Here is a 16,679-nt window from a genome sequence, read left to right on the forward strand (position 1 = left end):
AGCCCAGTACTAGCAATCGCAATCATTTTGCTATCTCTCTTCCATGTCTATTAAGTGAGAGTTTGGCTTGGTTGATTTCTAAGATCTTTTCTATGTCTGACAGTGAGTAATCTTATCAAATTATCGAATTAGGCCTATGGTTGTGAATACTCTTTCAGCTGGCATTTTATACCCTAATGTTAGATACTCAGTTTTTATTGGGGAGCATGAATTTGGGTTATGAGGCAAATAAATAGTTGCTCTTAATGCCTGGAAACAGATTGAAATGCAGTGTTATAGATCTTACAACATTTTCCTACAGAGGTTAAAAATATTCAGAGATTCCTGGATTTTAGTCACATGAAGTTTTGTGCTTATGCCTTTTCCTCAATTTTGCACATATAATCCAAAGAATAAATGAATGACTCTAAATTAATGACTCTAAAAGGTTTCTAGACATAGTACCTTATTGGATCTTGATGTTAACCCTATGATGCACATTAGGCTGAAAAAACTAAGCTAAAGTAGAGAGTTTGGTGATTTTCCAACATCAGTTAACTAGTGATCAGCAGCGTAGGGTCTTAAATCTATGTTTTTTGTTTCTAAATGTCATGTCTTTTGATTTAAAATTTTTGGCCATATAGATTATGAAAAAGAAATGTTAAGTTAAACAGTGGAACCACTCTATTTCTTATTTATGGTTTGAGAAAGATTGACTCTCCTGGAATTTAATTCTCAATGTCTAAATTTAAGATCAAGATTTCTAATAAAATTTTATTTAAAAAAAAAAAGAATCGGTATTCTATTGGTAAAGTATGCATGTTTATTTAAAGTTGAATTCAGTTGCAATTACTGGCACATTTTGTTTTAGGGAAACATGCAGAATTCTTGGATTACAACAGGTGAAGATTCTGGGGTGGGTGAAACTGCCAAAAGACCATTTTCCCATGACAATGCAGATATTGGCAAAGCTGCATCTGCTGGTGAGCAGCTAGAACTGGTGAGTATTTGGGTGCTTTTCTCTTATACATCTTTTTTCTTTTTCTCTTTTGTACTTTTTTTTATTCTGGTAAAATATATATAACAAAATTTACTATTATAACGTTTTAAGTGTACAGTTTATCTGTAATAACTACGTTCATAATGTTAATCTTAACATTATCCGTTTTCAGAAGTTTTTGATCATCTCAAACAAAAACTCTGTACCTATTAAATAATATCTCCATTCCCCTCCCTGCCAACCCCTGGAAACCTCTATTCAACTTTCTGTCTTTATAAATTTGCCTATTTCAGATATCTGATATAAGTGGAATTAAACAATACTTGTCTTTTTGTGTCTGGCTTATTTCCCTTAGCATAATATTTTCAAGGTTCTTTTTGTTGTAGCATGTGTCAAAATTTCTTTTCAAGACTGAATAATATTCCATTGTATGTATATTTCCAAACTTTATCCATTCATCTATTGACTGACATTGGGGTTGTTTCTTTTGACTGTTATCAATATTTCTGCTGTGAACATTGGCATACAAGTATCTGTTTGAGACCCTGTTTCAGTTATTTTAAGGATATACCCAGAAATAGACTTATTGGATCAAATGGTTATTCTTCATTCTTTTTTCCTTCTGCTCCTCAGACTTGATCATTTTAATTGTCATTTCTTAAAGTTCACCGATTCTTTTTTCTGCCTACTCAAATTTGCTCTTTAACACCTTTAGTAGATTTTTTGTTTCAGTTGTTATACTTCTTAGCTCCACAATTTCTGTTTGGTTTCTTTTTATAATGTGTTTTCCTGATTTTCTTTAGTTGTTTGTCCATGTTTGTCTCTTGGCTTTTTGAGTGTATTTAAGACAGTCATTTAAAAGTCTTTCCCAGTAAGTCTGATGTCTGTGGTTTCTCAAGCATAGTTTCTGTCAGCTTATTCCATTCCTTTGAGTGAGCATGTTTTCCTGTTTCCTTGTATTCCTCGTTATTTTGTTGTTGAAAATTGAGCATTTCACTATCATGTGATTACTCTGGAAATCTTTAACTCCTTCTTTCCTAGGATTTGCTGTCTTATTTTACTATTGAAGGCTGTAGTAGTCCTTTTGTGTTGAGACTTTTTGAAACTATTTTTGCGAAGACTATTCCATGTCATGTGTGATTATTGAAGTCTGCGTTCTGTTAGCTCATGTTCAGCTAATGTTTGACAGAGATTTCCTTGAATTCCCAGAGCTGAAAACAAATACCCCCCACTCCCCTCCAAAGGTGGAGGCGAGGTGGGGAGAGAGAGAGAGAACAGCCCACCTCTCCCAGTGTTTTCAGATTGGCTCTGTGCTGGGACATTCTTTTCCCATTTAACCAGGCTTGCTCTGAGCCTAGGGATCAGCCATAGATGAAAGCTTACGGTCTTCTCAGAATGTTTCCGAGTGTGTATCTTTCCTAGGCATACTGTGACTTTGTAAATTCCCCTGTACACACAGCTGCTTTTGAATGTCCTAATTTCCCAAAGTGTCAAAAACAATTCTATTTTAAGACCAAATAATACTTTTCAATCCTTTGATGTATTTAACAGAACTTTATTCTTCTTTTGGTAACCTGAAGTTTTCTTTGCATTAAATGTGACATGTCAGAGTTGATCAACAATGATGAAAGTGTGAGATTAACACTGTAAATGGAATGTTCCAGGGGAAGATACAGTGAATCATAGTTCAGGTTCTCGTTATCATCCACAGATGTTACTAGTTTTCTAAAGGTTCTTTCTGTCCAGTCGCCCTCCCCTGTCTTAGTCCCTAATCCAAGCTTCATTCTACTTGGGAAAGAGTACCCTTCTTCAAAAAAGAAAATTGGAAAGACTAAGTAAATTATATCTTTTTTTCCTTCCTGAGTAATTTACAGTAGCTATTTAATGCCCATAGGATAAAGACCAATGTCTCAAGTCATCCACAATTTCTGTCAAACTAACGTTCGAGACTAGTTTCACACTCTTCTCCTGTCTTTTGTTTTTTGTTTCTTTTTGAGATGGAGTCTTGCTCTGTCACCCAGGCTGGAGTGCAGTGGTGCCATCTCAGCTCACCACAACCTCCGCCTCCCGGGTTCAAGCAATTCTTCTGCCTTAGCCTCCAAAGTAGCTGGGACTACAGGCGTGCTCCACCATGCCCGGCTAATTTTTGTATTTTTAGGAAAGAGACAGGGTTTCAATATGTTGGCCAGGCTGGTCTTGAACTCCTGACCTCGTAATCCACCCACCTCGACCTCCCAAAGTGCTGGGATTACAGGCGTGAGCCACTGTGCCCAGCCTCACTCTTCACCTGTTACAAATCTTATCTGTAGGCATGCAGACCACTCTCCAGTTGCTACTTCATAAATTTATAATCCACTTTCATTTCTCTTTGAAGAACTGGCTTTGGTTTATGCAGCCCTCCCTCCCCAAAATGTTCCCTTCTTACTCTCTACCTATTGAAATGTTTCCAGCCTTCAGGGTGTAGTTGAAATGCCCTCCCACATTCTGCTTTCCTGTGCCTTCTCTCTTCCCTTTTCTGCATTAGAATTCCTTTCTCTTTTATGCCTCCCCCTAGCACTGTGTTTATGATTGTTGGAGACTCATCTATTTTCTCTGTTTGTGACAAAGGTCAATTTCTGCATTTGTGTGCTCTACGTCACAGATGTTTTTCACTTTTTTCAAGGGTTTCATCCTTGCACTTTTCTTTCTCTTGTATCTTTTCCCTCTCAGTGGTTTATTCTTTTTATTTAATTTAGTTTTTTGAGATGGGGTCTAGCTCTGTCATCCAGGTGGAGTGCAGTGGTGCAATCTCAGCTCACTGCAACCTCCGTCTCCTGGGTTCAAGCAATTCTCCTGCCTCAGCCACCCGAGTAGCTGAGACTACAGTCATGCGCTACCACACCTGGCTAATTTTTGTATTTTTGGTAGAGATGGGGTTTCGCCATGCTGCCCAATCTAGTCTCAAACTCCCGGCCTCAAGTGATCCACCGTCCTCAGCCTTGCAAACTGCTGGGATTGCAGGTTTGAGCCACCACGCCCAGCCAATGGTTTATTCTTAGCAGAGTACGTTCTTTAATAGCTCCCATAAAGCAAACAAACCCAAAATATATTCTCCTGACCCTACATTCACTTCCAACTATCACCTTTCATCTTTGTTCTCCTTTTCATACCAAAATGTTTCCAAGCAGTTGTCTATGTTTATGTCTCCACTTCTTTCCCTCCCATTCTTGTTTCAGTATGCTTCAGTTGAGTTTCGCCCCCTATAGTCCACCCCAACTGCTCTTCTTCCAGCTATCAGTTCTCATTGCTGTAAACCTTGTAGCCGCTCTGTATAACGTGGACATTGGTTGATTATACCCTCCTCCTTTATATTTTCTAATGACACAATTTAACATAACATTCAGTAAAGTACACAAAACAAAAATTTACAGCTCAATGATTTATCTGTAAATGAACACCTATGTAATTATCACCACTTTATGCTTCCTGCTGGTTACTGCTCCTTCGTGCCTTTAAAGCTAATCACCATCCTGAATTTTCTCAAAAATACCCAAGTATGCATCCTTAAACATTTTAAGTTCTCTTTTTTCAATGTTATGTAAGTGGAATTGTAGAGTATGTATTCTTTTGTATCTGGCTTCTTCTGTCCACCATTATATTTGTTAGATTCATCCATGTTGTCGCATTGGCTGAACTTTGTTCATTTTCTTAGTGGGTCTGCTATATGAACATATGACTTTATCCATCCACTGTCAGGGAACATTTGTGTTGTTTCCGGTTTGCAGCTATTGTGAGCAGTGTCGCTATGAACATTCTTTCATCTACTGGTGTGTATTACACAAATTTAGGCTGCATATGTATGTTGGAGTGGAATTTTTGGTCTCAGGATATGTCTGTGTTCAACTTGAGTAGGTAACGACAACCTTCCAAGGGGGTTTTATCAGTTTACACTTCTACCAGTAGTATATGAGTGATACGTTTGCTCCATGTCCTTACCGACCATATAGTATTGTCGATTTTTCTGGTGATCTTAGAGTGCTGTCTTGTGATTTTCATTTGCATTCCCCTAGCTACTAGTGTGATTGAGTATCGTTTCATATATTTATTGTCCATTTGATGCCTCTTTTGTGAGCCACCTATTCAGATATCCTTATTATTTTTATTGAGGTATGTATCTGACATATTTATTTAGGGAGTTCTTTATATATTGTGGATGCAAGCCCTTTGTCAGTATATGTATTATAAATATATATTCCCACTCTGTGGCTTCGCTCGTAACTCTCTTGATAGTTTGCATGTTGCTTGCTTTGATGGCTAGAACTTCAGTTTGTTTTCCTTGATTATGTAGTTGTTTTCTATGTCCTTTTAAAAAGTTTTTTTTCCAACCACAGTCATGAAGATATTCTCCTACATAATCTTCTGGAAATTACAGTTTCATTTTTTTTTTTTTTTAAGACAGAGTCTCACTCTGTTGCCCAGGCTGGAGTGCAGTGGTGCGATTTCGGCTCACTGCAACCTCCACCTTCCTGGTTCAGGCAATTCCTCTGTCTCAGCCTCCCGGGTAGCTGGCATTACAGGCACATGCCACCAAGCCCAGCTAATGTTTTTGGTATTTTTAGTAGAGACGGAGTTTCACCATGTTGGCCAGACTGGTCTCGAACTCCTGACCTTAGGCAATCCACCTGCCTTGGCCTCCCAAAGTGCTGGGATTACAGGCATGAGCCACCGTACCCTCCCCTGCCTTTTTTTTTTTTTTTTTTTTTGAGATGAAGTTTCGCTCTTTTTGCCCAGGCTGGAGTGCAATGGCACGATCTCAGCTCACTGCAACCTCCGCCTCCCGGATTCAAACGATTTTCCTGCCTCAGTGTCCCATGTAGCTGGGATTACAGGCACACGCCACCATGCCCAGCTAACTTTGTATTTTTAGTGGAGACTGGGTTTCACCATGTTGGCCGGGCTGGTCTTGAACTCCTGACCTCAAGTGATCCACCCTCCTCGGCCTCGCATAGTGCTGGGATTACAGGTGTGAGCTACTGCTCCTGGCCTACGGTTCCACTTTTTGCATTTAGATCTGCAACCTACCTGGAATTTATTTTTGTATATGGGGTCATAGTTTGTTCTTTTCCTATGTATTTATACGTCCAAGTGCCATTTCTTGGAAAGGTAGTCCTTTGCCTTTACGATAGTACCTTTCTCATAAATAAGTTGTCCATATATATTTGGGTCTGTTACTGGACTGTGTTTTAGTTCATTGTGCTAATACTATACTATCTTGATTGTTAGCCTGATATCTGGCAGACCAAGTCTTCCAACATTGTTCTTTATCCTTTGGCCTTTAGCATTTCCAAATACAGTTCAGAATTGTGAAGTTCCAAAAGTCATTTTGGGATTTTGATTGAGATGACTTTAAATTATAAATTATAGGTCATTTGAGAATTAACGTTTTATGATATTATCTAATCCTTGAAAACTGCATATCACTCCACTTATTTGAGTCATCTTTAATTTTTGTCAATAACCTTTCATAGTCTTCTGAGTAAAGGTTTCATACATCTTTAATTAGAATTATTCCTTTTTATTTTTTATGCTATCATAAATGATACATATTTTCCAAATTTTTATTTTCTAACCCCTCATTGCCAGTATAGAGAAAACACATGAGTTTTATATTTTGATTGAATGTCACTTTCTTTTGACTAGTGTTAGCATGGTATATCTTTTCCCTCCTTTCACTTTTAACTTATTTGTATCTTTATATTTGAATTGGGTTTTTATAGAAAGCATATAGTGGAGTTTTGCTTTTTTATCCAATCTGACAATATTTGCTTTTTTTTTTTTTTTTTTTTCCCTGAGGCAGAGTTTCACTTTTGTTGCCCAGGCTGGAGTGCAGCGGCACAATCTTGGCTCACTGCAACCTCTGCCTCCCGGGTTCAACCGATTCTCCTGTCTAGCCTCCCAGTTAGCTGGAATTACAGGCACATGCTACCATGCTTGGCTAATTTTTGTATTTTTAGTAGAGATGGGGTTTCATCATATTGGTCAGGCTGGTCTCAAACTCCTAACCTCAGGTGATCCACCTGCCTCGGTCTCCCACAGTGCTGGGATTACAGGTGTGAGTCACTGTGCCTGGCCATATTTGCTTTTTAATTTGGGTATCTACACCACTGACATTTATTGTGATTATTTATACAACTCAGTTTAAATACACCATCTTGCTATTTGGCTTCTTCTTTACCCATCTCTTATTTATTCCTCTTTACCTCTTTTTCTGTCTTCTTTGAATTATTATTATTATTATTATTTGAGACCAAGTCTCACTCTGTTGCCCAGGCTGGGGTGCAATGGCATGGTCTTGACTCATAGCAACCTCCGCCTCCCAGGTTCAAGCAATTCTCCTGTCTTAGCCTCCTGAGTAGCTGGGACTACAGGCGCTTGCCACCACACCCAGCTAGTTTTTGTTTTTTTTAGTAGAGACGGGGTTTCACTGTGTTGGCCAGGCTGGTCTTGAACTCCTGACCTCATGATCCACCCACCTCGGCCTGCCAAAGTGCTGGGATTACAGGCGTGAGCCACTGTGCCCAGCCATGAATTAATTATTTTTTATGATTCCCTTTTGCTTTTTTTGTTATTGGTCTGAAAAAAAATCTTTAGTACCAGTATTCACTTAATTGCTCACTTCAGAAACCCAGGATTGTTTTTGGTGTATTTTTCTCCCCTATATCTATTCTGTCATAAAATTCTGTCAGTTTTTCTCTTAAATATCTCTGTACTAAATCCTTTCTTTTTAATTCCTACTGCTTGATTGCTTTTGTTCATGTGCTTATCTCTTACCTATGTATTTGTAATTACTGGTTTCCCTTTCTTCACACTTCAATTATGATTTAAGACTCAATTCTGATAAAAAGTTTTCAGTGGCCCTCCAGTGTTTCTTCTAGGGGGAAAGTACAGGAGACATGTGTACCAAATAAAAGTCTTGATATTTTTATTGTTCTTGTGGCCCACCTTTACCTACTTTACCCATTTCCAACCATCCCCCCACCTCGCATTTTACATTCTAGTGATACTGATCGACTTACTGTTCAAACATATAGCATGGTTCCTTCAGCCTCTGTGCCTTCTGCTCTACTGGAAATTATCCTTCACGACTTAACATTTCCTCTGTGAGGCCTTCTTTACTTCTCTTTGGCTGAATTAGGAGTTCCTGCCTCTCTAAATTTTTCAATTTCCATATACTTCACTAGAGCAATTTATGAACAGTTGACCCTTGAATAATATGGGTTTGTATTGTGTGGATTCACTTATATGTGTATTTTTTTCAAGAAATATATCAGAAATTTTTTTGAGATTTGTGGCAGTTTGAAAAAACTTGCAGATGAACCAGGTAGCCTAGAAATATGAAAAAATTAAGAAAGAGGTATGTCATAAATGAATAAAATATATGTAGCTAATAGTCTATTTTATCATCTACTACCATAAAATATACACAAATCTATTATAGAAAGTTAAAATTTATCAAAACCTATGAACACTATCACTTACAGACTGTACATGGAGTCATTCTCAGTCAGGAGGAATGCAAAAAAACATAAAGATGCAGTATTAAATTATAACAGCATAAAGTTAAATGTAGCACATACTGTACTACTATAATTTCATAACCATCTCCTATTGCTATTGTGGTGAGTTCAGGTGTTTCAATTGTCTGCTTAAAATACCATGTGACACTAGTTATCTCTGTGTAAACAGTTTGTCTCTTCAGCAAATTGCATATTACAGTAAAAAGTGATCTCTTGGCAGTTCTCGTGTAGTTTTCTTCATGTTTAGTGTGATACTGTAAACCTTGAATAACACCATGAGGCCCATGCAAAGTGCCACTAGTGATGCTGGAAGCGCTCCCAAGAAGCAATGTCATGACATTACAGGAAAAAGTTACATTGCTTGATACGTTCCATAGATTGAAGTCAGCAGCTGTGGTTGCCCCATTTCTAGATAAACTAATCCAATATGAGGACCATTGTACAAAAAGAAAAGAAAATTTGTGAAACCATCACTACAGCCGTGCCAACACGCACAAAAACTTTATACTTTTGCCCAATGCCTTTTTATCTGTCATGGAAAATGCAAGTTTTATGTGGGTACAGGATTTCTAAAGAAAAGCATACCTGTAGACTCTAATATAATTTGAGAAGAAAAAAGAAGTCATTTTATGACAACTTAAAAAAATAAGGAAAGTGAAGGATGTAAAGCTGGAGAATTTAACACCAGCAAAGGATGGTTTGATAATTTTAGAAAGAGATTTGGCTTTAAAAATGTCAAGATAACAAGAGAAGCAGCTTCTGTTGACCAAGAGGCAGCAGACAAGTTTCAAGATGCCATTATGAAAATTATTTAGGAGAGGCTGGGTGTGGTGGCTCACTCTTGTAATTCCAGCACTTTGGGAGGCTGAGGTGGGCAGATCACCTGAGGTCAGGAGTTCAAGACCAGCCTGGCCAACATGCAGAAACCCTGTCCCTACTGAAAATACAAAAATTAGCTAGGCATGGTATCATGTGCCTGTAATCCCAGCTTCTCGGGAGGCTGAGGCACGAGAATCACTTGAACCCAGGAGGTGGAGGTTGCAGTGAGCCAGGATCGCACCAATGCATTCGAGCTTGGGTGACAGAGTGAGACTCTGTCTCAAAAAAAAAAAAAAAAAAAAAAGGAAGAAAATTATTTAGGAGAAATGGTATCTACCTGAATAGGTTTTTAATGCAGATGTAAGTGCTCTATTCTGGGGGGGAAAAAATGTCACAAAGGACTTTTATTAGTATGGAAGAGAAGTGAGCACCAGGATTTGATGCAGGAAGGGATAAGCTAAGTCTATTGTTTTGTAAAATGTACTCAGGTTTATGATCAGGACTGCCCTTATCTACAGAGCTCCTAACTCATGAGACTTGAAGGGAAAAGATAAACACCAACTGTTAGTCTTTTGGTTGTGCCACAAGAAGGCCTGGACAATGAGAAACCTTTTTCTACACTGGTTCCATTGATACTTTGTCCCTGAAGTTAGGAAGTACCTTGCCAGTAAGAGACTGCCTTTTAAAGTTTCTTGATATTGTACAATGACTCTGGCCACCCAGAACCCCATGAGTTCAACACTAAAGGCATCAAAGTGGTCTCCTTGCCTGCAAACACGGTGTCTCTAATTCAGCCTCAAGATCCAGGGAGTCATAAGGATCTTTAAGGCTCATTACACACGGATACTCTATGGAAAGGATTTTCAACGCAATGGAAGGGAACCCCAGTAGCAAGAACATCATGAAAGTGTGAGAGGATTACAGCATTGAAAATGCCATCATTGTTATAGAAAAAGCCATGAAAGTCATCAAACCCATAACAATGAATTCCTGCTGGAGAAAACTTTGTCCAAATGTGGTGCATGACTTTACAAGATTTACAGCAGTCAGTCAAGAAAATCATGAAAGAGATTGTGGATGTGGTGGAAAAGGTTGGGAGTGAAGGGTTTCAAGATAGGGATCTTGGAGAAATTTGAGAGCTAATAGACACCACACAAAGGAATTAACAGAAGATGACTTGATGGAGATGAGTGCTTCTGAACCAGTGCCAGAAAATGAGGAAGAAGACGTAGAAGAAGCAGTGCCAGAAAGCAAATTGACATGAGATAATCTGGCAGAAGGGTTCTGATTATTCAAGACTGTTTTTGACTTCTTTTATGACATGGACCCTTCTATGATATAGGCACTGGAATGAGCAAATGGAAGAAGGGTTGATATTGTGTAGAAACAATTTTGGAGAAAAAGAAAGAGCATAACAAAGTGAGATAGAAATTACCATGTGTTTCCATAAAATTAAGTTCACCTGCCTCTCCTGCCTTCCCTCCCAACTCCTCCATCCCCGAGAAGACGAGACCACCCCGTCCTTTTCCTCCTCCAACTCGGCCTACTCTGTGAAGATGGTAGGGTGAAGGCCTTTATGATGATCCACCTCCACTTAATGAAGAAAATACCACTTTCTTTGCCTTCTGATTTTCCTAATAACATTATCTTTTCTCTAGATTACTTTCTTGTAATAATACAGTATATAATACACATAGCACACAAAATATGTGTTGTTTATATTATTGGTAAGTCTTCTAGTCAATAGTAGGCTATTAGTAATTAAGTTTTGGGGGAGTCAAAGTTATACATGGGGCCAGGCTCAGGGTCTCATGCCTGTAACCCCAGCACTTTGGGAAGCTGAGGCGGGCAGATCACTTGAGCCCAGGGGTTTGAGACCAGCCTGGCCAACATGGTGAAACCCCATCTCTACTAAAAATACAAAAATTAGCCAGGCATGGTGGCATACACCTGTAATCCCAGCTACTTGGGTGGCTGAGGCACAAGAATAGCTTCAATCCAGCATGTGGAGGTTGCAGTGAGCCGAGATTATGCCACTGCACTCCAGCCTTGGCGACAGAGTGAGACTCTGTCTCAAAAAAAAAAAAAAAAAGAAATTATACATGGATTTCCAACTGTACAGGGGTCAATGCCCCAACCTCCATGTTATTTAAGGGTCAACTGTAATTGAAATTCTTCATTTTTCTATTCCTTTCTGGGATATTTTATAAGTTCCTTGAAGTCCAAGCCACCGTCATCTTAGATACACAATAAATATTTGTTGAATGAAAGAATAACCGGATACCAAGAGGCTTGTAGGAGTTAGTCTATCATCATGTGATTTAGAACTTTACTTTTGATCATTCATCTAGCACATATTTATTGTATGTCAAATATTCAACAGCCACAATGAAGGAGTCTAATAAGATCTGATCTTTGCCCTAATGGACCTTATGGGTTACAACTGTTTTTTTCCCAGAGTCACACTTCTAGGGATAAGACCTGATATATGCAATTTTGAAAGAAAAAGAAAATCAATTTTATGACTCAGCAGTTCTTTGCAGGCATTCACACAATAAAAATAGAAAATTTGGGGTGGACTAGGAAAATATTTTCTAGGAAGACATGTTTCCCCCACCTTGGGTAAAAAGGAAAAATTGAACTTAATATTAAAAATTAAAGTTTATGGGTGGGCACAGTGGCTCATACCTGTAATCCCAGCACTTTGGGAGGCCGAGGCTGGCAGATCATGAGGTCAGGAGATCGAGGCCATCCTGGCTAACACGGTGAAACCCTGTCTCTACTAAAGATACAAAAGAGCCTGTAATCCCAGCACTTTGGGAGGCCAAGACGGGTGGATCACGAGGTCAGGAGATCGAGACCATCCTGGCTAACACGGTGAAACCCCGTCTCTACTAAAAATACCAAAAACTAGCCGGGCGAGGTGGCGGGCGCCTGTAGTCCCAGCTACTCGGGAGGCTGAGGCAGGAGAATGGCATGAACCCGGGAGGCGGAGCTTGCAGTGAGCCGAGATTGCACCACTGCACTCCAGCCTGAGCAACAGAGTGAAACTCCATCTCAAAAAAAAAAATTAAAGTTTACTTATAAAACACAGGACATGGAGAAAAATATGCTTTTATTTTTCTTTTCTATAGGAGAAGCTAAAACTTACTTATGAGGAAAAGTACAAAATTCAGGAATCCCAACTGAAGTTTTTGAGGTAAAGTGAAATCTTCCATTTATAGTCATACCAAAAGCATAATGATCTTAAAATATATTTGAATGTTTGCTGAACTTCTAGTTTTAGTCATTATCAAACTTACTTGCTGACATTTTATATATAATTTAAAAACTTTCCTCAGATTATTAAAGGATAAAATGGCCTAAAATTGGGTTATTTTTCAAATCACATTCCTATTTCTTCATCAGTTGTAAAATACTTGTGTTTTCTCAGAAAAATAAGAATCGTGGCTGGGCGTGGTGGCTCACGCCCGTAATCCCAGCACTTTGGGAGGCCGAGGCAGACGAATCATGAATTCAAGAGATTGAGACCATCCTGGCTAACATGGTGAAACCTTGTCTCTACTAAAAATACAAAAATTATCTGGGCGTGGTGGCACACACCTGTAGTCCCAGCTACCTGGGAGGCTGAGGCAGGAGAATTGCTTAAACCCGGGATCACTTGAACCAGGAGGTTGCAGTGAGCTGAGACCGTGCCACTGCATTCCAGCCTGGTGACACAGTGAGACTGTATCAAAAAAAAAAAAAAAAAAAAAAAAAAAAAAAAGAATCACTAACTCACTAACTGCTCTTATAGAAATTATGATATTCAAGTAAAATAATAATGAAAAGAAAGCACTTTAGTTTTCAAATTATTAGTATTTTTCTCTGTAGATAGTCTTCATCTAATTTTAAAATTGTAATGATAATATAATAGTTTGAGTATTTGTATGCGTCATGAATTTGAGTGTATATGATGAATCTTCACATAGTTTTTATAGAATCTATTTATTAGAGATCCCAGTAAGACCTATATATTACAGATTAACCATTAGTGATTTACATATAATGAGTAGAAAAAGACAGCAGGAATTAATGTTTTTGTTGTTAAAGATTATTTTTAAATAGTGGTAATGAAGTATTTTTAAATCAAATAAACTTTCAAATACTGTTTATCATTTTATTTTAATAAGTCCAATTTGAAATAAATTTTAAAATCTTCCAGGCCATATCTATCTAGAGACATAACTAGAGTAATACTAAGAGCCAGAACTCAGCCGGTTGCAGTGGCTCATGCATGTAATCCCAGCACTTTGGGAAGCCAAGGCGGGTGGATCATTTGAGGTCAAGAGTTCGAGACCAGCCTGGCCGATATGGTGAAACCCTGTCTCTACTAAAAATATAAAAATTAGCTGGGTGTGGTGGCACACACCTGTAGTCCCAGCTACTTAGCAGGCTGAGGCAGGATCACATGACCCCAGGAGGTGGAGGTTGCAGTCAGCTAAGACCACGCCACTGCACTCCAGCCTGGGTAACAGAGGGATACTCCATCTAAAAAAAAAAAAAAAAAAAAGCCAGAACTCATAGCTTTCATTGAACATGCTTGTTTATTTTTTAAATATTCTTATGTTTTTCATAGATTACCCTGATTAGTTTTAGGATTTCTCTAGAGATTTCGACTTTTTGTTTTTACAAAGAAACATAACATTTAAAAATTACTCTAATTTTTGCTTTCTTGCTTTTTGTCCTACTTTATTTTATTTTGATTTTTTTTATGACTTGATTCTTCAGTTTTTAAAGTGATATGTTTCTAGATCATTGTACTTAGGGGAATGTGACTTATTTTGTCTCATTCAGAATCCAGATATTTCATCTTTAATTACATTAAAATACCGACTTGCAATGAACTAGACTTTGTTCTCTGAATCCTTCTGTTTCTTCCTTTTCTTTTACTATAATTTAAGATTCTTTAAAGAGGCATTTTCTTAAATAAAATCAGTCTTCTTTTCAACTTTCTCTTTTGCCATTGCCAGTAACCAAATCTACTTGAGTGTTTTGAGTTTGGACCTGACCGAAATTAGTAATGGGGACCCTTTGACTTTGGAATGTGCTTCCCAAGTTCTTTTTATAAAGCCTTTGAAAGTCAGACATTCTCTACATGGTATTGAAAAAGAAAACTTACCACGTTGGTGTTATTATTTTGGGGATAGGGTAGAAGCGGCTCCTTTTTTCCCCTCAACTTTGGAATGCCATTAGATTAGCTTTTTTTTTTTTAACCCTTAGATTGCCTGTGGGTCTTTTCTGCCTCTCCTGGGTTGCTTGACAACCCCCGAAATCTCAACAATTGTCTGACAGCCAGGCTGTTGACTTCTTCTCTGTGACAGGGAGCCAGTTATGATGGCCATAGCCCCTGAGCATGGAGACTCTGACAATGACAGTAGGGAGTAGACAGAGATGGAGATAAAGTTCCTGCCTTCAGTAGTCTCATTTTTCAGCTCGTAAGTTTTTTTTTTTTTTTTTTTTTAATAAAAATAATAAAAAAAACAACAACAATGGTACAAAAGAGCCACCTAGGCAAGGAAGCTTAGTCGCCAAGTTGACTTTAGCGCAACTTTACTAGGATAAGGTAGGAAAATACAACCCATGTACCAGTCATTTAATCCTTAAAAAGTCACCTTGAAGAAAACCTCATCCAGAGGTGAGCTGATAAAGTAAAAACAAACAAAAACTGCACCCACGCCCACACTCACACCTTCCCCCCACCCCCAGCCCTTTCTTTAGCAGCCTGTGTTTCCAGCTAATAGCTACTACCCCTGAAATCTTATGACTGGCAAGTTCTATGTAGCTTCCTTCTGTAACTTCCTTTCTTTTGAAACAGATCTTTGTAGAAGTTTGTTGTTAGATAATTATCTATCTAATGTTTTCCTCCTGAAGAAAAATGGGCAGTAATAAACTCGTCAAGGATAAAAATCCATGTTTTCTTATGTGAACTTTTAAGGTACTCTAAAAATTTTAAGAGGTTAATGCTTGAAAGAGGTTATTTTCGTCACCTCAAGTATGTTGTCTTATATTACCCCACCTCTTTTTTTAAGAAAAACTATTTGGGATTTATATTTGGAGTTTTATTTTTGTTTTGTGGTTAGTATAGCATTAATGGAGGTTGGATCCTGGAACAAGAGAGCCAGTATTGGGCAGACTCTAATCTAATATTAAAATCTTACAAGAACCTGAGCTAATTATTTAATATATTCAAATCTCATCATATTCAATGTGTCAATTACGATCACCACACCAAAAGTTTCAGGGTCATGGTAAAAATTAATAAGGTATTGGATGTAAACTAAAGCATCAGGTGAATGCCCATAAATGATAGTAGTAGTTAACATTATGATGATTCATTTTAAAGTCACGTAATTTTACCTGGCCATTTTCTAGAATTTTTTTCCCCCTCTTTTTAGGAAAGACTTAGCTGAATATCAGAAAACTTGTGAAGATCTTAAAGAGCAACTAAAGCATAAAGAGTTTCTTCTGGCTGCTAATACTTCCAACCGGGTTGCTGGTCTTTGTTTGAAATGTGCTCAGCACGAAGCTGTTCTTTCCCAGACCCATAATAACGTTCACATGCAGACCATTGAAAGACTGATGAAGTAAGTATGCTTCTACATACGGAATCTTTGGCAATATGGAAAATTCTGCCTTTAAAGGAGCATTGTGTTATTTTAGCCCTATGCTAAATCACATGTGATTATTGTTAATCTTCAAATACAATGGATTTTAAAAGGTTCCTTCATTGTAGCTTCCTTGAAGACAAATGGGTAGGTTCTGCCTTGTCACCATGTCGCTTTGAACAGAAACCCTGTCACTTTGAACAGATAATAGTATCTCTTGGTTTCAGTCCATCTTCAAGTGAGAGAATTGAACCTAGACAGTCTTTACAATTCTGTCCGGTTCTGTGAATCTATAATTACAAATCTAATACTATTCTTAACGAAAGTGAGTGTAATAGAAATTCCTTTGGTTTTGCCATATCTTGAATTTTTCTGCTGTACTTCAGATGGAATGAGTTATTACCACGTCTTTCTCGTGTGTCTGTTGTAAGGAATATTATGAGGACCCACTGTGTCCCACTATTGATATTTGAGGGTTAACTGAGAACAAGTTACAGATGACCTTTTGTGTTGTCAAAGTTTTCATCTAAGCGGAGTGAAACAATTCTCTGTGTACATCTGTTTTGTTCTGTTTTCACTGTTCCAGAGGGAACCTTTTCCTGTGAAAATTGTATTCAGTGGAAATTGAGAATTATTATGTAATGTGGAACCCAGTGGCAGTTTATAGTGTATGTTCTT

The 16,679-nt window shown here is 38.0% G+C and overlaps 1 protein-coding gene across 15 annotated transcripts in view; it reads left to right on the forward strand.

Moving 5' to 3' along the window:
• SDCCAG8 (serologically defined colon cancer antigen 8) overlaps window positions 1–16,679 on the forward strand; it is a 246,367-nt gene that overhangs the window by 34,134 nt on the left and 195,554 nt on the right. For all 15 annotated transcript variants that reach the window (XR_641442.4, XR_004181992.1, XM_009196385.4 and 12 more), the window contains exons 6-8: window positions 851–979; window positions 12,489–12,553; window positions 15,792–15,980. Coding sequence is in view for 13 of the 15 variants with exons in the window: in XM_009196385.4 (XP_009194649.2) it covers window positions 851–979; window positions 12,489–12,553; window positions 15,792–15,980 (383 nt within the window). In the remaining 2 variants the exon portion in view is untranslated. The remainder of the gene's footprint in view (window positions 1–850; window positions 980–12,488; window positions 12,554–15,791; window positions 15,981–16,679) is intronic.

Source organism: Papio anubis, chromosome 1, assembly GCF_008728515.1.
Source record: "Papio anubis isolate 15944 chromosome 1, Panubis1.0, whole genome shotgun sequence".
Taxonomy (NCBI): domain Eukaryota; kingdom Metazoa; phylum Chordata; class Mammalia; order Primates; family Cercopithecidae; genus Papio; species Papio anubis.